Source organism: Ailuropoda melanoleuca, chromosome 3 (assembly GCF_002007445.2).
Source record: "Ailuropoda melanoleuca isolate Jingjing chromosome 3, ASM200744v2, whole genome shotgun sequence".
Taxonomy (NCBI): Eukaryota; Metazoa; Chordata; class Mammalia; order Carnivora; family Ursidae; genus Ailuropoda; species Ailuropoda melanoleuca.
In genome coordinates this window covers 33,277,742-33,303,862 of record NC_048220.1, presented here as the reverse complement: position 1 = coordinate 33,303,862, position 26,121 = coordinate 33,277,742, and the positions used below count along the sequence as shown (strand labels likewise).

Genomic DNA, 26,121 nt, shown 5'->3' with positions numbered 1-26,121 from the left:
GGCCTCAAGGTGTTGGATTCTGTAAAATGAGCTGGCAACAGGAAAGACAGCTCCCAAAACTGTTCCCAGCGGTAGTACGTGTGGTAGCAAGGACAGAATACATTTAATTAGGCCCAAGACAGCCTTATTCCTCAAGTCCCTTCTTTGAACCACTGTTTACGGACCAAGCTATGGCCTCATTTCTCTGAGCCAGATTCCAGATTCCAGAAACTCCTACATCCCAAGTCCCCCATCCCACACAGAGTCCCTCTATGTCTTCTGGCAAAAAGCTCAGCACTTGGCCAGCACTTTTTTCTAATACCAAAGTACTTTGCTAACATATAGTAATAGTTTCCATGATACCCCAGCCCTGCAAACATTCTGATTCTTGTTTTCCAGATGGAGAGACTGGAAGACACTCTGGGGTTAAGGGGGAGGAGTGTCTGCTGCCTCTGACTTGCACCACAGTGCTGCTTTGAGTGTGCGGGTCCGTATCCCCTTTTCTATTTGTGATGTGAGCCTGTAAGAGCTCGCCCCATATTTGAAGGGGCATTCCACACAGAGCTCTGCTGTGCTAACCACTGGTAGCAGCCTCCCGGTAAGGTGACAGCTTGCACCTTGGCCATCTTTATAGAGCTCTGTGTGGAAGGTTAAGAGAAATGAGTGTTGGCCCATGTGTTAAGGCACCAGGAGGGCATATGAGTCTGGTGAAGGGTGCAAGACAGTGAAATATCCTGGCTACTGGGCAGAAGGGAATGTGTTGGGAGGACAGGAGGGGCAGAGAGGCCATTGAAACAGGATCTAAGGGAGGCTGCTCTGGCAGGGGGTTCTGATCAGACACCACTGCTCGTGGTCTTGCCATGGATGGTCTTCGCCCGCCCCCACATTCTTTCCTCTCTGGTTCAAGCTGCCAAGGCCCAAGAGGGAGCATCAGATTGGCCGAGCCTGTTCCTCAGCTGGGGTGACAGGAGGAGGGGGGTGGGGAGGAGCAAGGGGAGGAGCAAGGGGAGGAGTTGGTTTCTTGAGCCTCTGAAAAGGGAGGAAACTTCTATCTCCCACCAACACTATGCATGAAGGAGGAAACCCCAAAGATGTTGGTGCTATTAAGAAGGATGGAGATGGTATCATAGGGGGAGGTTAAGATGGCGGAGGAGTAGGGGACCCCTTTTTCAGCCGGTCCCCTGAGTTGAGCTGGATAGGTACCAGAACCAGCAGGAATATCCACGGAATCAGCCTGAGACGCAGGAAGATACATCTGGATCTCTACAAATGAACATCTCCAGCGCTGAGTATCGAGGTACGAAGCGGGGAGCCGTGAAACCGCGCACAGATATCGGAAGCTAAACAGAAGGGGGAGGGAGCCGCCGTGTCAGGGCGCCGGGAAGCGGTAGCTACCTACAAGGGGGAGCAGACAGGCCGCGGACCCGCACGCTTGAGACAGCAGGCTGAGAAGGGAGCTCCGGGAGCGCACGCGAGAAGGCTGGCGGTTGGCGGGCCACCTGCACGGGGGAGCAGGCGGACTCGCGGACAGCACCCGTGAGACACCAGACTGAGACGGGGAGCTCCGGGAGCCCGCGCGGGGCGGCTGGCGGCGGGCGGGGTTGGAAACACAAAGGACAGAGACGTGCCGGCCCTGGAAGTGAGGGCTGGGACGCCGGGTGTGGGGCGCACAGCCCGGGATGCTGCAGGGTTGAGCAGCACCAACAGAAACAGAGTTAAAGTGGCCAGAACATCAGTGGAGAACGATCCGCGATCCCTCTGTTCTGAGACAGAGGCTGAATTTCAGCCGCTGCTGCTCTCTCAGAAGAGGCATAGCAAACCGCCAGGGAAAGCCGCCAGAGAACAAAAGCCCGGAAATACCGGCTCACAGGGTGCCCATCCCCATCCCCCCTCGCAAGGGACACAGAGACTCTACCCAAACAGGGTTTTCTGAGTACCTGCAGGCAGGCCCCTCCCCCAGAAGGCAGGCTGAAAAATCAAGAAGCCCACAACCCGGAGCGCCTGAGTGGCGCAGTCACCAAGCACCTGTCTTCGGATTAGGGTGTGATCACAACGCTCCGTAAGGAGTCCTTCATCGGGCTTCTCCACCGGGAACCTGCTTCTTCCTCTCCCACTCCTCTGCTTGGGTTCCCTTTCTTGCTGACTGTCTCTCTCTCTCTCAAATAAATAAATAAACTCTTTAAGGAAGAAGCCCACATCCCTAAGATCTCTATAAAACAAGGGCGCACGGCCTGGGTCCCAGTCAACACTTGGGCTCTGGACAACCCTGCAATCTCTCTTCATCAGAATGACGAGAAGGAGAAGTCCCCCCCAGCAAAGAAAAGATAATGAGTCTGTGGCCTCTGCCACAGAATTGGCCTCGGCCACAGAATTAATACATATGGATGTATCCCAATTATCAGAAATGGAATTCAGAGCAACAATGGTCAAGATGATGAGTAAACTTGAAAAAAGCATCAGAGAAAGCGTTGCTGAGAATATAGAATCCCTAAGGGCAGAAATGAGAGCGAATCTGACAGAAATTAAAAATTCTATGAGCCAAATGCAGTCAAAACTAGAGGCTCTGACGGCCAGGGTCACCGAGGCAGAGGAACGCGTTAGCGAATTGGAGGATGGGTTAGTAGAAGAAAAAACGAAAATAGAAGCTGGTCTTAAAAAAATCCACGCCCACGAATGTAGATTACGGGAGATTACTGACTCTATGAAACGATCCAATGTCAGAATCATCGGCATCCCTGAAGGGGTGGAGAAAAACAGAGGTCTAGAAGAGATATTTGAACAAATTGTAGCTGAAAACTTCCCTAATCTAGCAAGGGAAACAAGCATTCGTGTCCAAGAGGCAGAGAGGACCCCATCCAAGCTCAACCAGGACAAACCTACGCCACGGCATGTCATAGTGCAATTCGCAAATATTAGATCCAAGGATACAGTATTGAAAGCGGCCAGGGCAAAGAAATTTCTCACGTACCAAGGCAAAGGTATCAGGATTACGTCAGACCTGTCTACAGAGACCTGGAATGAGAGAAAGGCTTGGGGGGGCATTTTTAAAGCTCTTTCAGAGAAAAACATGCAGCCAAGGATCCTTTATCCAGCAAAGCTGTCATTCAGAATTGATGGAGAAATAAAGACGTTCCAAAATCGCCAATCATTAACCAATTTCGTAACCACGAAACCAGCCCTACAGGAGATATTAAGGGGGGCTCTATAAAGGTAAAAAGGCCCCAAGAGTGATACAGAGCAGCAAGTCACAACCGATACAAAGACTTTAAAGAGAAATGGCATCATTAAAATCATATCTGTCAATAATCTCTATCAATCTAAATGGCTTAAACTCTCCCATAAAACGCCACAGGGTTGCAGATTGGATAAAAAGACATGACCCATCCATTTGCTGTCTACAAGAGACTCATTTTGAACCCAAAGATGCATTCAGACTTAGAGTAAGGGGATGGAGTACCATCTTCCACGCAAATGGACCTCAAAAGAAAGCTGGAGTAGCAATTCTCATATCAGATAGACTGGATTTTAAACTAGAGGCCATAGAGAGAGATACAGAAGGGCACTATATTATTCTTAAAGGAAGTATTCAACAAGTGGATATGACAATTATTAATATATATGCCCCCAACAGGGGAGCAGCAAGATACACAAGCCAACTCTTAACCAAAATAAAGAGACATATAGATAAGAACACAGTAATAGTAGGGGACCTCAACACCCCACTATCAGAAATAGACAGAACACCCTGGCAAAAACTAAGCAAAGAATCAAAGGCTTTGAATGCCATACTCGACGAGTTGGACCTCATAGATATATATAGAACACTACACCCCAGAACCAAAGAATACTCATTCTATTCAAATGCCCATGGAACATTCTCAAGAATAGATCATGCTCTGGGACACAAAACAGGTCTCAGCCAATACCAAAAGATTGAAATTATCCCCTGCATATTCTCAGACCACAACGCTCTGAAATTGGAACTCAACCACAAGGAAAAACCTGGAAGAAACTCAAACACTTGGAGGCTAAGAACCATCCTGCTCAAGAATGACTCGATAAACCAGGAAATCAAAAAACAAATTAAACAATTTATGGAGACCAACGAGAATGAATACACAACGGTCCAAAACCTATGGGATACTGCAAAGGCAGTCCTAAGGGGGAAATACATAGCCATCCAAGCCTCACTCAAAAGAATAGAAAAATCTAAAATGCAGTTTCTATATTCTCACCTCAAGAAACTGGAACAGCAACAGAGGGACAGGCCTAACCCACTGACAAGGAAGGAGTTGACCAAGATTAGAGCAGAAATCAATGAATTAGAGACCAGAACCACAGTAGAGCAGATCAACAGGACTAGAAGCTGGTTCTTTGAGAGAATCCATAAAATTGATAGACCACTGGCAAAACTTGTCCAAAAACAAAGAGAAAGGACTGAGATTATTAAAATTATGACTGAAAAGGGAGAGGTCACGACCAGCACCATTGAAATTGCAAGGATTATTAGAAACTTTTATCAACAGCTATATGCCAAAAAACTAAACAATCTGGAAGAGATGGAGGCCTTCCTGGAAACCTATAAACTACCAAGACTGAAACAGGAAGAAATAGATTTCTTAAATAGGCCAATTAACTATGAAGAAATTGAGTCAGTGATAAACAACCTTCCAAATAATAAAACTCCAGGCCCAGACGGTTTTCCTGGGGAATTCTACCAAACATTCAAAGAAGAAATAATACCTATTCTCCTAAAGCTATTTCAAAAAATAGAAACAGAAGGAAAGCTACCAAACTCATTCTATGAGGCTAATATTACCTTGATCCCCAAACCAGGCAAAGACCCCCTCAAAAAGGAGAATTACAGACCGATTTCTCTAATGAATATGGATGCCAAAATCCTCAACAAGATCCTTGCTAATAGAATCCAACAGTACATTAAAAGGATTATCCATCATGACCAAGTGGGATTCATACCTGGGATGCAAGCATGGTTCAACACTCGCAAATCAATCAATGTGATACATCATATCAACAAGAAAAGACTCAAGAACCATATGATCCTCTCAATTGATGCAGAAAAAGCATTTGACAAAATACAGCATCCTTTCCTGATTAAAACCCTTCAGAGTGTAGGAATAGAGGGTACATTTCTCAATCTCATAAAAGCCATCTATGAAAAGCCTACTGCAAGCATTATTCTCAATGGGGAAAAGCTGGAAGCCTTTCCCTTAAGATCAGGAACACGACAAGGATGCCCACTCTCGCCACTATTATTCAACATAGTACTAGAAGTCCTTGCAACAGCAATCAGAAGACAAAAAGGGATCAAAGGTATCCAAATCGGCAAAGAAGAAGTCAAACTGTCTCTCTTTGCAGATGACATGATACTCTATATGGAAAACCCAAAGGAATCCACTCCCAAACTATTAGAAGTTATAGAACAATTCAGTAAGGTGGCAGGATACAAAATCAATGCCCAGAAATCAGTTGCATTTCTATACACGAATAACGAGACTGAAGAAAGAGAAATTAGGGAATCCATCCCATTTACAATAACACCAAAAACCATGCGTTACCTTGGAATTAACTTAACCAGAGACGTAAAGGACCTATATGCTAGAAACTATAGATCACTTTTGAAAGATATTGAGGAAGACATAAAAAGATGGAAAAATATTCCATGCTCATGGATTGGAAGAATTAACATAGTTAAAATGTCCATACTACCCAGAGCAATCTACACTTTCAATGCTATCCCGATCAAAATACCGAGGACATTTTTCAAAGAACTGGAACAAATAGTCCTTAAATTTGTATGGAACCAGAAAAGGCCCCGAATCTCCAAGGAACTGTTGAAAAGGAAAAACAAAGCTGGGGGCATCACAATGCCGGATTTCGAGCTGTACTACAAAGCTGTGATCACAAAGACAGCATGGTACTGGCACAAAAACAGACACATCGACCAATGGAACAGAATAGAGAACCCAGAAATGGACCCTCGGCTCTTTGGGCAACTAATCTTTGATAAAGCAGGAAAAAACATCCGGTGGAAAAAAGACAGTCTCTTCAATAAATGGTGCTGGGAAAATTGGACAGCTACATGCAAAAGAATGAAACTTGACCACTCTCTCACACCATACACAAAAATAAACTCCAAATGGATGAAAGACCTCAATGTGAGACAGGAATCCATCAAAATTCTAGAGGAGAACATAGGCAACAACTTCTATGACATCGGCCAGAGCAACCTTTTTCACGACACATCTCCAAAGGCAAGAGAAATAAAAGATAAAATGAACTTATGGGACTTTATCAGGATAAAGAGCTTCTGCACAGCCAAGGAAACAGTCAAAAAAACTAAGAGACAGCCCACGGAATGGGAGAATATATTTGCAAAGGACACCACAGATAAAGGACTGGTATCCAAGATCTACAAAGAACTTCTCAAACTCAATACACGAGAAACAAATAAACAAATCATAAAATGGGCAGAAGATATGAACAGACACTTTTCCAATGAAGACATACAAATGGCTAACAGACACATGAAAAAATGTTCAAAATCATTAGCCATCAGGGAAATTCAAATCAAAACCACACTGAGATACCACCTTACGCCAGTTAGAATGGCAAAGATAGACAAGGCAAGAAACAACAATTGTTGGAGAGGATGTGGAGAAAGGGGATCCCTCCTACATTGTTGGTGGGAATGCAAGTTGGTACAGCCACTCTGGAAAACAGTGTGGAGGTCCCTTAAAAAGTTAAAAATTGAACTACCCTATGACCCAGCCATTGCACTACTGGGTGTTTACCCCAAAGATACAGACGTAGTAAAGAGAAGGGCCATATGCACCCCAATGTTCATAGCTGCATTGTCCACAATAGCCAAATCATGGAAGGAGCCGAGATGCCCTTCAACAGATGACTGGATTAAGAAGCTGTGGTCCATATATACAATGGAATATTACTCAGCTATCAGAAAGAACGAATTCTCAACATTTGCTGCAACATGGACGGCACTGGAGGAGATAATGCTAAGTGAAATAAGTCAAGCAGAGAAAGACAATTATCATATGATTTCTCTCATCTATGGAACATAAGAACTAGGAGGATCGGTAGGGGAAGAAAGGGATAAAGAAAAGGGGGGTAATCAGAGGGGGGAATGAAACATGAGAGACTATGGACTGTGAGAGGCAAACTGAGGACTTCAGAGGGGAGGGGGTGGGGGAAGGGGATAGCCTGGTGATGGGTAGTAGGGAGGGCACGTATTGCATGGTGCACTGGGTGTTATACGCAACTAATGAAGCATCAAACTTTACATCGGAATCTGGGGATGTACTGTATGGTGATTAACACAATTTAATAAAATAAAATTAAAAAAAAAAAAGAAGGATGGAAACCTGAAAAATGTTCCACACAATCTGAGCCAATGGCTACCTCCAGCATTTGGGAAAGTATGTCATGGCGGCAACATCAGCTAGACAGGTGGGCATAGTGAGAGGGCCGGAACTCTGGATAGCACAGCAGTCTTTTCCTCTCTCGGTAATTAAAAGGCTCACTTACTGCATCTTAAATGAAAACCCTGCCATTTTGGTCAGCTCTAGTCTCTCTATAGTTAGTCCCCAAACTCTGGCAGGCCCAGTTCATTAGGGAATAATGCTAATAAGAGCAAATGTGCAAGTGCTAAGGGGGGCCTCTCATACTTTCGAGCCCTGGCTCTTCTATAAAAGGCTGTACTCTACACCAAGGGGGCTGGTGGCAGTGAGAGGCATCACTGCAAACAGAAAAACAAAGCTGGGGGGGGAAGCCTCACACATACACAGAACCAAAGAGCAGAAAGGGGCCTTGTGCATGTAGTCCAACCTCTTAGTCCTCACACAACCTGCTAAAAGTGGAACCTAAGTTGACAAAGGACAACATCAGTCAGCCCTGAGAGGCAGAAGGAGCTAAACCTCCCACAGTGGAAAGGGTGGTCAAGAACAAGGTTGGGCTGCTCCCACGTAGACAAATTGGGCATACGTCACCCATGTCTAAGATCAGTGATGATGGGACCTTTCTTTGCATCAGGGGGCCATCACGGATAACTTCACATACAGAAAGCACTGATCTTCTATCACCTAATAGCCCTCTGGAGAATATACTCTGACAGGGACTTGCTCTTCTTAGAAATGCTGGTTCCCTACAAGCAAACACACCCATCCACGTAAGTAGCACCTCCATATACGTATGTTCAGGATTCTATGAACACAAGATGGGGGACAGACTCAATGGCAGCCTACAGCTGACACCGCATCCACTGTCTGACATACCGCCATCTTGGAGTGGGTGAGTCTAGATGCTCATGGCTTGCCTAAGGGCACAATATGTGCACCTAGGAGAAAAGCAAAGAAGGAGGGAAAGGGAAGCTGGAGTCTTGAAATCCACTGAAATGGAACCCTACATGCATTTCTATTTAGGGTAACTATTTGTCCAGCTTTTCCTAGCAGAGTCTCAGTTTACACCTGCTTTCCTGGTATACTAAAAGCGTGTGTCTTTTTTTCTTAAAAGTGTCCTAGTTTGGGTGACAAATTATATGGTCTCTCTAATTTTAAAGCTTTTTAGTTTAGTTTTGTTTTTTTTGTAGAATAACTAGGACTTTGGGCTAAGGCCTGATGCATAAGCAAATGCCTTAGTAGTAAAGACGGTCCCCAGAGAGTTCATGTCATGGAGGAAATGATCATAAGTTAGGGTGGGCATCCTCCTTGCTCTTCTCTGGCACCTCTGGACCATTCTCCCACCCTCCCCAGCTTTGACTGCTAGTATCAGACTCTACCACCTGCCACTCTACCTTGTCACCATTTCCTCTCTCAGCCTCTCCCCTCATTCCATGAAGATTTTAGTTTCTGCCTCACTGTCATTCTCTCCAATGCATCTGATCCTATCCCGATGATTTCATCTAGTCCTAGGGCTTTAAATACAATCTCAGGCCCGGACCTTCTTCCTTAAAATTCTGGGCTCGTGTACTCAACCATTTGGCAACATCTCTACTGGGATTGCTAACAAGCACCTAAGACTTAATCCGCTGCCAGCTGAGCTTCTGCTCCCCCTCCCCCCACCTCTCAGAACCCATTCCTCTGGGTTTTCCTGAATCTCTCAATAAAAGGCAACTGCATTTTCCACTCAGGGGAAAAACGAGGACTCACCTTGACTCCTCCATTCTTTCACACCCAATATTTCATTTGTCAGAAAATTCCTTTGTGACTACCTTCAAAGTATACCCAAAATTTAACCACTTCTCCCTGCCTCCATGGCTGACACCTTGGCTCAGTTCACCCTCCCCTCTCCCCCAGATTATTGTAATAGCCTTTTAATTAGTCTCTATGCTTTACTCTCAAGCCAGCAATCACAGGGATTCTGGTTAAAATGTAAGTTAGATCATGTCACTTTTAGGCTTAAAACTCTGTGATAGCGTTAAAGTCAAATTCCTCATTACGACTTAGGAAATTCTAGATGATCTGGCCCATCTGTTACCATTCTGACCTCATCCACTACTAACGTCCCCTCGCTTGTTCTGACCCAGCGCTATGGGCCCTCGGGACAGGTATACTGCTTCAGGGCAATCGTACTTTCTGGTCCTGTGGTATGGAATACACCTGCCTCAGTTTCTTCCCTCTTCCATCTTAGTAAGGCCATTCCTGACCGACCTATTAAAATTTTAATCACCACCCCCCCGCCACAAATTCTATCCTGCTTTTCTGAATTTTCTTCTTAGCCCTTACCGTTAACACACTATATATGTTACTTACATATCTTGTTTATTGTCTGTCTGTCCCACTAAAATGTAAGCTCCAGTGGGCAGAGATTTTGTGTATTTTGTTCATTGGTGTTTCTCCAGTGCTAGAAAGGTGCCTGATACATAGTTTGTGCTCAATAAATTTTTGTTGAATGAATGAAATAAAGCATCAGTTAAAGACACACTTAGTTTGCCTGTGGAGATTTTGCAACTCTCTAACAAATTCCAAGAACCTTCCATTGAAGGAAATGACTTCTACTCCAACCTTCTGTCATGTGAAGAAATCATTTTATATAAGCCTGCATCTATGGAAACCCAGAGTTTGCCCATACTTTTCCTAGAAAGGGGGTCTAAGGGTCTACCACCTCACCAGCCAATCTTATTGGAAAAATCTATGCATTAAAAAGTGCAGCCTTTTACTGAACCAAAACCTTCTAAGTTGTATCCACTGGTTCACTGCCCCCTCAGGAAACAGATTTCCTGTCTACACAGCCTGTTATGGTCCCTCTGACCCTTGTCTTCTGCAGCTTAACCCTAGTTTCTCTATCACTTTCTCCTGTGGTGTACTTTTCTGTCTCCTCACCATCCTTGTTGCCCTCCTCCGGACACCATGCCCCACCTACATGAAGGTCCCCCAACCTGGACATATGACTCCAGGTCTGACCCCCCAGAGTACAATGGGTTGTCACTTTCCTCAGAGGTATGTCATAAAGCCAGCATTTGGTGTGTGGTAATGGCCTCACTACCTTGTGACACGCTATGCCTGGGCTGGCATGGGGTAGAAGGAGGAGGAGCCATGGGTGGTGCTGGGACCCGTGGGCATTGGTGGTCGTGGTCCAAGCAGTTAGACAAATAGGAAGTGTCAGGCATACCGGAGAATGAAAAAGGTTGGGAAGGCTGCGAGGGACACAGACCTTCAGGGGAACCTGCCTGCGGCCTGGGGTGTGGATGGACAGGTGGTGGTCTGAGTCACAGAAACTCGCCTACTGGCCTAGTGTTGTCCCAGGAAGTTTCCCTAGATGATCTGAGGGTCTTCTGATCATCGCAGGTTCCCATTATTCGACTAGATGGGAGTGCCAGGGGCGGGGGATGTGAATGGGATTTGGGGGGTTTGTACAGTAGAAAACCTGAAACCCCATTCTTGAGTGGGTTGCTTAAGTCTGTACATCACTTTCCTCATCTGGAAAATACTATCTACCTTATGGTAAGGACTCTTGGGCACAGGCAATGAAGTAAAAGATGAGAAAGTGCTTGTAAAATGTGAAGACCTATAAAAAAGATAATTAGTTACTATTTAAAAAAATAAAGTGTTAGGGCTATTTCTTGGCCCACGCTCTGAAGGAGCACTGAGTCCCTCAGCGATGCAACCCACAGATGGCCCCTGGCCTCGGTGACCCGACCTCTGCTGCTCGAGAGCGGAGGGGACGCACCTGAAAATGGGGATGACATAGTTGTTGGGGAAGATGCCGACCCGCCCAGTGACCAAGGAGACGCCCCTGAGCCAGCCGTCCGGGTACTTGCCCAGGACCCTGATGCCTTCTCCCTTCTGTAGGTCCAGCTCGTCCGGTCCGTGGGCTGAGTAGGAGTGCAGGGCCACAAACCTGGGGAGACAAGGGAGCTGGTGAAGAAAGTGAGCGTGCCTGGCAGAGGCCATGGAAGCGGCGAAGGGAAACGGAACCTCAGGGCCGCCTGACCCTGTGGTCAGTGATAACAAACTTTTTCAGGATGGAAGGTGGGCAGCAGTGACAGAGCGTGGCGGTGAAGCAGCAGTGGAGGGCCCGCACCCCTGCCCTCCCCGAATCCCGAGGCCACCACAGAGTGCCACACAGCTGGGAATCACTACGCTAGGCCACCGTGGCATTTGACAGTGGGGAGACTGGCCTAGGATAGGGGCAGGAGTTGGTGACCAGGGATTAGTGGCAGAGCCTGGTCTCAACCTAGACGTGATGGCTCTGCTCAGGGTGTTTTTTATACTGCTCAGCGTGCTTTTTTATACTGCTCAGCGTATCACCCAAGAAAATGGTTGCAGCCAGCAAGCTAAGGGAGAGGAGAGGTCAGAACACCAGCCTCTCTGATCTACTTCCTCTCCTGGGAATGAGGACACGTTTGACCCCCAGGAATGGCCCAAGGAACTAACTTAATGTAGGCAGGGACGTGGACATGGGGAACCAGGAGGTGGGAGTTGACTTTAGTTTGTGAGCACACAGTGGAATCCTGGCTGCGTGGCGGGCTGGAGGGGAATGGGCTTGCAATAGCACAAGTGTCCCTGGGGCAGAGCAGTGACTTTCACTCTGCACTCCGCACAGGAGTCAGGCAGATAAATCACCTCCAGGTATGAGTTAAGGGGTGAAGACACTAGCAAGGCTGTGACAGTGAGGATAGCTTTCTGAGTAAAAGCATTAACAAGAACCCACGTTGGCTCGCCAGAGTCAGGTTACCAGTGTATGGCCTCAGGCTGGACATCAAGAAGGCCTTCTAGACTCCAAGGACTATGAGACACTGGAGGGTTTTATCAAAGGAGCTGGGGGCGTGTTCTCATCGGCAAGATTTTCCCCCTCTAAGATACTATATTTATTTTCCACTGATCCTAAAGCAACACGGTTTATGACCCAACATTTTGAATCTAAAGGAAGTCAGTAGAAATGGCTCAATATCCAACCTCCCAGCAGTGTTTTCGTGGATACGCTTCCAGTCTCTTTCTACTCTTGTAAAATAATGAGCTAGGTTGATGTGGTTTGCCAATTAGTGTTTTTCACCATTAATTCCATTGAAGGATACAAAGGAAGGGGGGCTCTTGTCTCTCTGGATGGGATGGTTTGGGAGTCGAGATGCTTGGTGGCAGAGCGATGGCCAAGATAACCCCTCCAGCCAGGACCTGGAGGGGGAGGGCTGAGCTTGTTACTCACATGTTCGCTGAGAGGTGTTGCTGGGAGCCAGGCAGACTGACGATGGCCGTGGAATGTCCTGGGGAGGCAGGTACAGGATGGTAAGCGCTGACCTACATAGACAGAAAAGACAGCCAAGCAGAACTGGTGAACACCGCAAGCCAGGCCCACAGCAGAGCTGCTGCCGAAAGGCCTGACCCAGCTGAAAACCAAGAGCCATGCCCAGTGCCACTCATGGCGCATCTCTGCTGTGGTTTGGGGCTGTGGGCAGAGCGGGGTGGGGCCAGACTGGTTTATGGCCTGCCAGGGTGGCATGCCAGGGCTGCATTCCAAGACTGCTCAGAAATGGCAGAAGATGAAGACTCATCCAATTCCTAGTCGACAGGGCACTGCCAGGCTCCTCGGTCTTTCCCCCTATCTTATCCCCACCCCCCTCCCAGTACACTCACCCGCTCTATGGAAACGTCCTCTCAGGAAAAGATGTGATGGCTGCTAACGAGAACCGAACACTGGCCAGGCACTTCTACGTGCTTTACAAGCACCAGCTAATTTAATCTTGACTAAGGGTACTCTTACCATCCCTAATTAGGGATGAGAAACTTAGGGAAAGATCACCCAATTAGTAAGAAATCAAATTTTAAACCAGGGTAATCTAGTTCCTGAGCCCACACTCTTATTACTGCTGGTGTTAACACATACACAGACACACCAGTTTATCCAGTGATTTGTGGAAAGCGAATCTGAATAGTGCTCACTTTGCCAGGATGAAAGAGGGAGCAGCAGTGCTAGACACACCCAGAAACTACTCTCCTGGCACCCTGCCTGTGACCTGTGACCTTGCTTACTTCCTTCTTAGCATCTCTTACAGAGGTGACTGCCCCCACCACTAGACTGTAAGTTCCATGCGGGCAGGGACCCTATCTTTTTCATCCTTCTCTCTTCTACGTGCTCAGTATGCACTTGTAGTTTAAAGAACAAATAAGTGAATGAAAAGGTCTTCCTACCCAGTACACCAAGGACGGATGTAATCTCAACCACCTCCATGACACCCAGAGTAAATACATTCAATCTATCTTTGGTTATCCCCCCATGAGTTGAGGGTAATTATATATGTGTGCCTTTTTAGGACTATGCTTTTCGGGTATAACTCTTGTTTGTGCATGTGTGTTTGGGCAAGAGGGAATGCATTATTGAGTGCATGTGTCTCTGGTTCTGTGTGTATGTTTGTTCACAACCCATGACAACGGTACTACGCACTTGTGCGACAGCGCTGGTCTACTGTATGTCGATTACGTGCACACATGTGAGTCTGTGGGGTGATATGCATGTGTACTGTGTGTGACCGTCTGTACGAGCATATGTGATTGTCAATGTCTATACCGGATTTTAAGTGTATGTGCGTGAGCTGTAGAGATATGCGCCGGTGTGCATGACTTGGTAGTTTTGTGTGTTCTTTGTTGACAATTGTTTAAATATATGTGTGCTATGTATGAATGTTTGACAGTTTGAGGATATAGTTTTGGATCAGAAAACCATTCCAGTCAGATAATAACAAGGGTTGGGAGAACTTAGAGAAACTGAAACTCTCATACAGTTGCTGGTGAGAAGGAATGTAATATGGTGTCGTTCTTTTGGGAAATAGTCTGGTGGTTCCTCAAATGATTAAAGAGAATTAGCATTAGATCCAGTGAGTCCACTCCTATTACATACCTAGGAGACACGAAACTATATGTCCACATAAAAACTTATACACAAATGTTTATAGCAGCATTGCTCATAATAGCACAAAGTGGAAAGAACCCAAATGTCCATCACTGATGAATGGAAAAACAAGTTGTGGTGTATCTGTACATTGGAATATTACTCAGCCATAAAAGGAATGAAGTATTGATACATGTTAGAACATGGATAAAACTTGAAAACATTCTGCTAAGTGAAAGAAGCCAGATACAAAAGACTGGATTATATAATTCCATTTATGTAAAATGTCCAGAATAGACAAATCTGTAGAGATAGAAAGTAGATTAGGGGTTGGGGATAAGAAGGGTTATGGGAGTGGTAGTTAAAGAATACAGGGTTTCTTGTGGAGGTGATGAAGTGTTGTAAAGTTGTGGTAATTGTTGTACACATCCATGAATATATTAAAAACCGCTAAATCGTACATTTTAAAATGGGTGAATTGTATGGCAGGTGAAGTATATCTAAGTAAGCTCTTAAAAAAAAAAAACATTCCCTAGTCACTCATCCAGTGCTAACACTGCGTAAAGCGCTCTGAGCTTTGCAATCAAATATTGTCATACCAGTTCCCTTAAACAGAGAAGAAAAGTTGCCAGTTTTGGGCTAGGCTGCTCCTTCCCTGTGACTTCGCAAGATAAATCCCTGCTGGGCTTGGGAGGTGTGCCAAGGGAGAGTCTTGTTATGCGAACAATTAATCTTATGTTCTTGGAGACGGTTGGACCACTGATTAAGCAGGATGCACTTCACTTAACACCCATGACATTCCGGTGTTGTGTTTGAGTAAAAAGCCCTTTTATCTGTAAACGCTATTAATCATTTAGGGAGGAGGAAGATGCCAGAATGCAAAGCCATCCCTCATGATACCAGGCTATGTCTCTTTACTTCTCTAGGTCTTCATCTCGAGAGGAGGGTCCTTCCCCCTTTTTGGAACACTGAACCTAGCCAGTACTAAGACCAGTGGGCTTGAGATGGAGTGCTTTCTGAAATGGAACGGGAAGTGAGGCCAGATTCTCAGGTTTTGAGATATTCTGGTAGAGAAGGGAGTACATGTGCAGACAAGGAGGAAAGAGGCAGAGGAGGAGGGAGAGAAGGGGAGATAGTGGGCAACTCTGGGGGGCAGGAGGCATTTCTCAGGAACTGGGACAGGGACCCTGTGGGAGAAAGAAGAGCCGGAGGGATAGAGGAAGGAAGGAAGAAGAAAAGGCAGATGAAAAATATCAGAAAAACTCTTACAACCCATACAGAAGACGGCAATCAACCCAATAAAAATGGGTAAAGATGCCACAAAAGAAGATATATCGAGTGGCCAAAAGATGGTCAACATCAGCAATTATGAGGAAAATGTGAGGTAAAACTACCATGAGATACCACTACACACCTATGAGAATGGCTAGAATTAAAAAGACTGACCATACCAAGTGTTGGTGAGAATGTGGAGCAACCCTAACTCACATACTGCTGGTAGGAATGTAAAATGGCGCCACCACATTGGAAAACAAGTTGGCCGTTTGTTATAAATATACACTTACCACACTACTCAGCAATCCTACTCACAAGTAGTAATCAAAGTAAAATGAAAACATATGTCCATACAAGGACTCATACATGAATGGTCTCAGTGGCTTTATTCACTTTAGCCCCAAACTGGAAACAACCCAAATGCCAATCAACTGGTGAATGAATGAACAAACTGTGTTTTATCCACAAGGGAATACTCCTTGGCAATACATGCGATGGCGTGGATAAATCTTAACATCATCCTAAGTAAAAGAAGTGGGACACATAAGACTACGTATTCTGTGATGCCATTTATATGACATTCTTGAAAATGCCCAACCTATAGTGACATAAAACGGAGCATTGCCAATGGCCAGGGGTGAGGGGAGAGGACTAACTGATTGCAAATGGCAAAAGAAAACTTTCTGGGGTGATGGAACTGTTCTGTATCTTGATTTTGGTAGTCATTACATGCCTTTATACCTCTGCCCAAAGTCACTGAACTATATCTTTAAAATGGCTGGGGGCGCCTGGGTGGCACAGCGGTTAAGCGTCAGCCTTCGGCTCAGGGCGTGATCCTGGCGTTATGGGATCGAGCCCCACGTCAGGCTCTTCCGCTATGAGCCTGCTTCTTCCTCTCCCACTCCCCCTGCTTGTGTTCCCTCTCTCGCTGGCTGTCTCTATCTCTGTCAAATAAATAAATAAATAAAATCTTTAAAAAATAAAATAAAATGGCTGAACTTTATTGTATGTGACTATAGTTTAATAAAGCTGATCAAAAATATGAATATATTGTCTAGTTGGCAGGAAAACCCAAGTAGCCTGATTTGCCCCAGCCCAAGCCCTGGGGCTGGTCAGAGGAGGGGATAGGGATGGTTCAGCTTATTGATGGCAGCTAGCAAGTACCCTCGTGGCAGAGGGCCACCTGAACAGGAGAGAAATCAAGAACGGAGACCTATGGATCAGACACAATCTCAATAAATAAGGCCCAAAGAAAAATGAATGAATGAATGAATGAATGAATGAATGAACAAATGAAGTGATAGGAAAAGACAGCAAGATAAATACAGAGAAGAGAGAAACCGGCTGGGAAGGAGGACAGACAGAAGACAGAAATGAAGGCCCCACCCGGTAAATTGGGACAACCTGGTCGATGGCCAACTTCGGAGGAGGCAAGCATGTTCTTGTCATGAGACTGAGTGAACGGGTCCCACGAGGGACCTGAGGCCAGATGAGGTCTTCCAGCAACTGGAGCTTTCTGGCAGAGCATCTGGGGGCTTGAACGGGGTCAGACAGAGGGTGTGTATTTGAGGGTAGGGGAGGATATTTCTGCGACAATCTAAAAACATTTTCCCTCTTTTTTGAAGGAAATGACTCATTTAAAAGAAGCTTTTATCAGTAGCAGAAGAATCCACAGCTGTGTGGCTTCTGGGCATTTCTGGGTCTTGAGGTGTTAAACGAGGGAGGAAGCAGGCATCGAGTCTGGAGGGGAGTTCTAGCGCAGTCTTCAGGCCCGTGGTTATAGCATTTGCCAGGGTTTGTGACTGGGGCAAGTGACTCAGTTCTGTGGGTCCTCCATGTCATCATCTGTAAAATGGGGGCAATATTGGCGGTTGTCTCGAAGTTGTTATAAGGATTAATGAAAGTAATCCATGTAAATTATTGAGCACATCATAAGAGCTCAATAAATGCTATTTATTTCAATCTCGAAAGAGATTCGCTGCCCATGGAGTGGGGATGGGTGGGTGGAGAATCTGTCTCCTTTTATGCAACAGCCCTGCACGATTTGAACTGAAAGCAGGACCCAGACATGTGGGGGATGGGAAGCAGCAGCCCTATTCTTCAGGGGAGAATGTGCCCAACTCTCCAAAATGTCAGCTTGCTGTACCCCTTGCCCCCGTACCGTGGCGCTCAGCTATTTCCTCAGGGCTCGTGGCTTCCGGTAACTTAGTGGGCATGTGGTGACTGTCCTCCTCAAGGAGCGTGACCTACTCTGAAGCCCGTCGTGCTTCTGTGTCTCTGTATTCCCAGCAGCTAACAAGGGCCTCAAACCTACAGTGTTCACTCAGGGTTAGGAGTAAGGGCTGCATTTTAGAGACAGAAAATTAGGTATTCTGTGATAGTGTCTGTACCTACCACTGCGAATAATCCGGAGTCGACTAACCAACTTTATAAAGTAAAAAACTCATTCCCTTGTACAGATTGAGAGTCTTAAGAGCCTCCTTCAGCAATTGCAATGTGTGGACCTTATTTGGTCCTAGCACTGGGGTTAATGCAGCGAACAAGGCAGTTAAATCCATAATTATATGAGCATGAGGTGTGCTGAGGTGGGGAAGTTCAAGGTGCTCTGCGTACTGCCACGAGACGCTTGCCTTGAGCGCCAAGAGGTGCCTCACTCTCACACCCTCTAAGTCCAGTGCTAACTTCTGCACCACCCTCATGGTCATTCTCCCTATTTTTACCAGTGAGGAAACTGAGATAAGTTTCCATGATTTTGTGGAGGTGGCTGGCAAACAGGTGGTCAGGTGGACACTGGAAGCAAGAACCCCAGGGTCAGAGCCCTTTCTGCAGGACACCAAGGTTAACACTAGTTCCTTTTTTTTTTTTTTTTTAAGATTTATTAGTCTGAGAGAGAGAGAGGGAGGGAGAGAGAGACCATGAGTAGGAAGGAGAGAGAATCTCAAGCAGACTCTGTACTGAGCATGGAGCCCAACATGGGGCTCGATCTCATGACCCTGAGATCATGACCTGAGCCGAAACCAAGAGTCGGACACTTCACCGACTGCGCCCCCCCAGGCGCCCCAACACTTACCATCTCTATATTTCAATATGACTAAAGGGGTCCTATATACGAGGTAGGTTTGTGCATCCTGGAAAAAACCCACCCTGCCAAATTCAGTGTTCTGTTTTTACGCTCACAGATATGTTACATTCATGATGACTACCGTCCCTGTCCAGTGCCCCATGAAATGTAGAACAGATCTGAAGGCTGGTAGAGTAGTGTTATTTGTTGTTTTTCTTCTTCCTTCTGTGGCAGAGCCAGGGTCCCAACAGAGTCAGGGCTCTTTCTGCCAGACTGCTCTCCTTCCTTTCCAGCTCAGTCTCTGTCAGAGCCAGCTCGGCCTGATGAGCAAGGAGTGGGCACCCGGTGCTGTTTATTTGTCCTGTGAGTACAAACACTGTCTGAGAAAGAGAACTCATTTCTGAGTTGGCAGCAGGTCCCTTTAGGTCTACCTCAAAAAAAAAAAAAATCTTCTCGAGTACACAGATAGGTCAGCAAAGTATCTGTGAAGCCTACTAAGTTTATGTCTCCTAGGTAGTCATCAAAGCCTCGAATATTCCCTGTGATCTGGCTCCTGCTTCACCTTCCTACGCTCCCCCTCACTTCTTCACCTCCTTCAGCCTTGGGTCTTTTCTCAGCTCCCTAAGCAGGTCACACTCATTTTCGGCCTCCCCTGATCTTTGCAGACCCCCTAGCCCCCATCTCTGCTCTGCTATTTTCCTTTGTTATGGAAATTTTAAATGATAGATACATTATGCATACAAATAAGTGTATATAATTTTATGTATCACTGAAAGAAGAATAATAAAACTAACACCTGTATATATACCATCAAACGTAAGAAACAGTAAAAATAGAAATTGAATACTGTACAGAGAGGCCGCCTGCATATTCCTCTATAATCAGATCCCTGCCCCCCTCCCCATGACTACAGTGCTGAAATCCCAGTGCTTTTCTATATAGTTTTACCACCGTGGCGTACATCCCTGAACAACATGCTGTTTAAATTTGCCTGCTGAATGGGGTTCACGTTGAGCAGATTCTTCTGTGAGTTGCACCTTTGGCTCAATACTAAGTTTTTGTGGTGGATTTTCACTGCCGGTGCGTATTTCACTGCATGCATACACCACCGTTTAACCAGCCTATCATTTATGTGCCATTTGGGTGATTTTCAGTTTGGGGCTGTTATGAACGATGTTGCTGTGAACATTCTTGCATATGTCCCTTGTGCCCGCCCCCCTCAATGCAAGAGCTTCTCCACGATACATACCAACAAGTAGAATTGATGGGCCATCGGGTATGAGCCTGCTCAGTTTTATTAGGTAATAACAAATTGTTTCCCAGTGTGGCTGTAACAATTTACACTTCCACCAGCAGCAAATGGCAATTCCTGTTACCCCACAATCTCGCCAGCATGTGGTAATGCCCAGCTTTTTTAATACCTGTCTGTGGTGGGTGTGAAATGATATCTCATTGTGGTTTCAAATTAATTTCTCTGAGTACTAATGAGCTTGAGTTTCTTTTCAAATGTGTATGGGCCATTCTTGTGTCTTGCATGAAATGTCTATTCATGTCCTTTTGTCTATTTTTTCTCCTCAGGTTATTTATTATTTTCTTAAGTTATGGAGTTCTAATATTTTGGACATGAATTCTTTGTAACTTGTATTTTTACTCTGCGGTGTCTTTTGATAAACTGAAGTTCTTATTTTTAATATAGTCAAATTTACAATATATTCCCTTGTGGTTTATACTTATAAAAAATCTTGAATATGATTTTTTAAATCCCAAAGTCATAAAGATGTACTTCTCTATAGACTTCTAAAAGTTTTATGGTTTTGCCTTTCATATTTAAGTCTTTAATCCACCTGGAATTGATTTTTGAAAGGGAGGAATCCAATTTCATCTTTTTCCACATGGATACCCAATTAGCCCAATGCCATAGTTCATCCTTCCCTTCCGATCTGCAAAGTCTGCTCTGCCATAAATCAAGTCTCCATGCTATGTCTATTTCTGGGCTCTCCAGTATGTTCCACTGGTTTAATAGAATGCCTATGCTAAATCCATGCCATCTTAATTACTACACCTTTGAAAGAAAATTTGGTATCTGATAGGGTAGGTCCTCACCCCAACCAAATTCCATCTTCTTCTTTAGAAACGTCTTAGCTGTTGTCTTTTCTTCCATTAGTATTTTAGAATCACCTTTTGAGTTCCAAACAAACAGTTGACTGGGATTTGAATTTATAGATAAATCTGAGGGGAATCGTCTTGAAGATTATTGAATCTTCCTATTCAAGACCATGGCAAAATTATTCCTTTATTTCAGGTCTAATGTCTTTCATTAAACTAATATAAGTTGTTTGCAAAAAGGGCTTGCATGTCTTTTGTTGGATTTATTCCTAGAGATTTAAAAAATTTAGTTGCTGTTGTAAATGGTATCTCTCTCTTTTTAAAAAAATATTCTATTTATTTATTTGAGGGAGACAGAGAAGGAGAGGGAGGAGCAGAGGGAGAGGGCCAAGTAGACTCCTCACTGAGCACAGAGCCTGACAAAGGGCTTGATCCCACCACCCTGAGATCATGACCTGAGCAGATCAAGAGTTGGATGCTTAGCTTACTAAGCCACCCAAGAGCCCCTGTAAGTGGTATCTTTTTAAGGAAATATTTTTTATTTGTTTTCTTTTTTGAGTACAGAAATGTAATTAACTTTCTTGTATTGACTTATAACTAGGACCATTGCTGAAGTCATATTTATTCCTAATACATTTTTTTCAGATTCTTCTGACTTTTCTATATAGACAACAATATCGTCCACAAATAATGACAGCTACATTTTTTCCTTTCAAATACTTAATCTTTTACTTCTCTTTCTTGCCTTATACTGGCCAGGTACTCTGGGAGGGGCAGTGTTGAGCAGAAACATACTAGGCATTCATTCTGTTCTTTTTCCTAAGCTTAAGGGGAATGCCTTTAACACCGAACCATTAGGTATGACGTAGATTTTTATAAATTCCGTTTATCATGTTAAGGAAGGTCCCTTTTATTCCTAGTTTGCTAAGATTTTAAAAATATGTGTATAATGAATGGATACAGAATTTTTCAAACATTTTTTTCTATAGGTATAGAAAAAGTCGCATGCCTTTTCTCCTTTAATCTGTTAATGTAATAAATTATATCAATTAATTTTGGAAGGTTAAACCAACCTTTCAATCTTAAGAAAAACCCACATTAATCATGATATATCCTATTTTCGTATGTTCCTGGGTTTGGTTTGCTAATACACACTTGAGGGTTTTGCATCTATGTTTAAGAGTGAGGTAGGGTTCAGATTTTCCTTTCTTTACATTGTTTTCTGGTTTTGATATTAAGGATATCTTAGCTCATGAAATGAGTTGGGGGATGTCTTCTTTTCTTCCTTTCTTTGGAAGAGTTTGCAAAGGGTCAAAGAATTCACCTGTAAACCTGTCAGGATCTGGGTTTTCTTTGTGGGAAGATTAAAAAAAAAGATTTATTCATTTATGAGAGAGAGAGAGAGCACAATGATGGAGGCACAGAGGGGGGGAGAGAGAGAGAATTTCAAGCAGATCTGTGCTGACCCCAGAGCCTGACGTGGGGCTGGATCCCAGGACCCTGAGATCATGACCTGAGCTGAAACCAAGAGTCAGATGCTTAACAGACTGGGCCATCCAGGTGCCCCTCTTTGTGAGGAAATTTTATATATCTTTAATGGTTATAATACTATTCTAAAGGGTTGCCAACAGCTGTTTACCAGATGTTTTTCATCAATGTTTTTCATTAATCCTGTTTGCTAAAGATACATTCCTGATTAATTTATATTCCTGATGGCTTCTGTTGGGAGAAAAGGTGATGCTTGGAATATCTGCACAGAAGCTTGGAAATCCCAGCCAACATGGATCCCCATAATGTCAGTTCAAGTCCTTAGAGTCTCCAGAGTCCCGCTCCTTTAGTCAAGAAGAGCTCTATGAGACAGTCACTGACTATGTGGGTTTCTGTAACTCCATGTGACTCTGTGTAGCCAAGGCTAAGAGGATGAACTTGCAGGCTGTCTGAAGTGAGTTTGAATTTTGGCACTGGGATCTATTGGCTGTGTGAAGCTTAGATTTAATCCTTCTGAGTCATAGTTTCCTTATCTCTAAAAGGGGGCGTAGTCAGTCATAGAGACCTCCTAGAATTCTTGTGAGAATTCAGTCAGAACATGCATGCAAAGTACTTCACATAATGTCTGGCCGATACAAAGTCCCCAGTAAACCCTGACCACTGTAACTACGACAAGATGGGAGACATACAGGCCAGATTTTTGAGAAGAGGACGGCGACAGGCCTATCTCACTGGGACTGGATTTAAGAAGGGAATATTTATTCTCTAGGACACAAGGGCCCCCACAATAGTCCAGATTCCCTTTGAGGAAGACTCATGATGGGCGACTGATCGTGTGTATGGGACAGGAATTCAGGAATCTCTTTCCTGACAATGGATTGGGCTAATCTCGTGCGTCCTAAGGCTTCCAGAAAAGGGTACGGTCTAGCACCTCCCTCTAGCTGTGTGCTGCATTGGCTTCTTGGGACAAAGATGAAAATGCAACCCGCGCCTCAAACCAAAAAGACAAAAATCCTCTTCTTTAAGCTGGGTCCTTTGGTTGGGCACAATGACCCTGTCCCTACCACTCCCCTTCCATTTCCTACCTCACGCTTTCCTGAGCCCAGCACGCTGCTGCCTTGCAGGCAGGTTTTAGTACTAAAGCAGAGTTTGGGGGGTGCATGCTATGAGGGCGTGTTCAAAGTCTAGGGTACACCCAAACCTTAATTATAACTCTTGCCCTCCTAGTCATAACAGTCCACTTGAGAAGTAACTGCGTGGCAATCATTGTAATTAAATCCTCTCACTGGGCTTCATTAAAGGCCATAAAAATTTAACCAAGCGAAGTTCCTCTTAAATTTGCTGTGGGTCCGCTCGTGGCATTGATTCACAGAAGATGCTTGTTATGCATCTACTACGTACCAAGGGCCAGGCTAGGTCTTAAGGATCGGTGATAAAGGCCGGTGCTCCCAGGACGGCTCAGACTGTATATATGAGAAGTCTGTCTTTCCTACACCAGGGTCCTGCCCTCACACTTGCCAGACAAGAGCATCCCACAGAAGAGCAGTCTCTGAATATTTAGAAATTTAGAAATACTCTACTCACTTCTGACAGACTACTTGTAGTTCTTAGAAAGTGGCTTTCTATAGTGAAGAGAGAAGGGCTTACAGTTCTTTCCTGAGCTAAGGAAAATGGACCCACAGGGAGAGCTGGATGGGGAGAGTAGCAGACCAAAAGCAGTCGGGAGACTGCTTAATCAGCATAATTGTGAGGAACTCGGGGTCTGCATTCAGATTTTCCCAGGTATGGCTCCCCACTTTGTTACTCTTTCATGGAGTAACCCTGGGCAAGCTATTGAATCTGCCTGCTCCGAAATTCCTTCACCTGGTTTAGGTAAGGTTTGGTAGCCTCTTCTCTAAGGACTCGGCAATTTTTATGGGTCTGACTTTGGGGGAGATAGCTGGAGAGGCAAACTGAAGTAGGACTGTGAATTAATTTTAAAAATGCCTTCTAAAGAATTTAGTGAGCCCAGAAATCATTGGACACTGTCAAATTCACTTGGCATCTTCAGAAAGTTCACTTCTTGCCATGTGTTTGTTGTCTCTTAACATTTTTTAACTTTCTCAAAGGATATCACTGCAACCACAATGAACATTTTTACTTCTAAAAAAATTTTTTTTAAAGATTTATTTATTTGCGAGAGGGCAAGCAAGCGACTGCTTGCGGGTGGGGGGAGGGGCAGGAGAGGGAGTGAGAGAATCTCAGGCAGACTCCCTGTTGAGTATGGAGCCAGACACGAGGCTCGATCTTATGACTCTGAGATCATGGCCTGAGCCGAAATCAAGAGTTGGAGGCTTAACCAACTGAGCCACCCAGCCGCCGCTCAATAGACATTTTTAAAAAGAGAAAAAAGATAATTGCTCACTCCCCACCACATTATCAAAGCAGTTCTCTTCGTTCTCTTTAAGTAAGTCCCCTCGATAAGTGAAGGATTTATGATCTTAGAAACTATAGGATCTGGGGCCTCATAGGCTGAGACATTTTTTGGTGGCAAGTCTGCCTTTCTCTTCTGCAGAACTATCCTAGGAGACCCTGGGGAAAACACCCCGTGCAGAGGCTAAGCCCTCTGATGTGGTTGGTCATGTAACAATCTTTCCTTCTCAGGGGATGATAGGAAGCGGCTGCAAAGTCCTTTCTAAGGACAAGCCCAGGGATGTACAATGAGTGAAAAGGACGTGTGACATTTCCCAAGCCAGTGCTTCAAGCCCCCTTCTGGATAGCATGCTTGCTGTCTTCGTGATTCTGCAGAAATCAGGAGAAACTTGTCCTCACCTGTCTCAAATTAGATTTAAATAGTTTTGATTGGCTGCCGCCGCAGACCACCATCCCTGCCCAGAGAGCCCAGCCTGTGCTTCTCAGGAGGCTGAAAGCCGTCCGAGTGAGAGTGAGCCCTCTGTGGTCTTCTCCCTTTGCTCAGTGAACCTCTCGCGCCCAGGGCCCCAGGGCCCCAGGCCGTTTGTCCAGTTGATGCAGCTCAGCTCCCAGGGCGCTGCACTTGACAGCAGAGCAAAGCCATTCCAGGTGTCATGATACCCGCTAAAAAGGGATGAGGACACAGTCTTGCATTCAGGACGGGATCCCTAATTTTGGCCCGTCCTTGGAGCAACTGTATTATTTGTATCTCCAGTCTTAAGAACAATGCCTCAGCACTCAACAAAGAAGTTGGTGTCAGAACCCTCTGGGGCAGCTGTGAGGAAACCACCCTTCTCCCAGTTCTCTCTTCTGCTGGTGTTAAGAATTTGCTAACACCAAACACTTGAGGTCTATTTTTGGGAGAAGTTTTCCTTCTTGTCCTTTACCTTCCCTGGACGTTCCCTAACGCAGCTTCTTCTCCCAACAGTGGTTTTCCACAAAGGGCAGGTGTCGTTTCTCTCAAAGGATGGCTATGTGCCATGCCCGTGGATTGTGACTAGCAGACCTCCATTCACATTTGGAGAGCAACGATTTGGGAATGTGTGATGCCTTCCACTTAACGAGTGGTTTGAGTGTTCTGATCCCTACGGGAGGCAACGTGAGCGTGAGGTCGAAAAGAAGGCACAGTTCCTGCCCTTAAGGGGTGTATAATCTCACTGAGATAAAATGGGGAATACCCAAACAGATTTTGGAAATCACACAACCACGAGGGCTAGTATTTACAGAACTCTTGCTAGGGGCCCCCATTCCTAAGCACTCTGTTACTTCATATAATCCTCACAACACACCAAAGGGCTAAATTCTATTATTATCATCACCATTCCCGCTTTACAGATGAGAAAGTCAAGGCAAAAATGTATTAAAGTAATTTTCCCAAGGCCATAGAGCCAGCAAATAGG

The 26,121-nt window shown here is 45.0% G+C and overlaps 1 protein-coding gene across 2 annotated transcripts in view; it reads right to left on the bottom strand.

Annotated features, from left to right (window-relative positions):
• SH3RF2 (SH3 domain containing ring finger 2) overlaps window positions 1–26,121 on the bottom strand; it is a 133,129-nt gene that overhangs the window by 26,938 nt on the left and 80,070 nt on the right. For both annotated transcript variants that reach the window (XM_011231634.3, XM_002924686.4), the window contains exons 6-7: window positions 12,661–12,752; window positions 11,185–11,355 (exon numbers count right to left, since the gene is read on the bottom strand). In XM_011231634.3, the coding sequence (XP_011229936.1) occupies window positions 11,185–11,355; window positions 12,661–12,752 (263 nt within the window). The remainder of the gene's footprint in view (window positions 1–11,184; window positions 11,356–12,660; window positions 12,753–26,121) is intronic.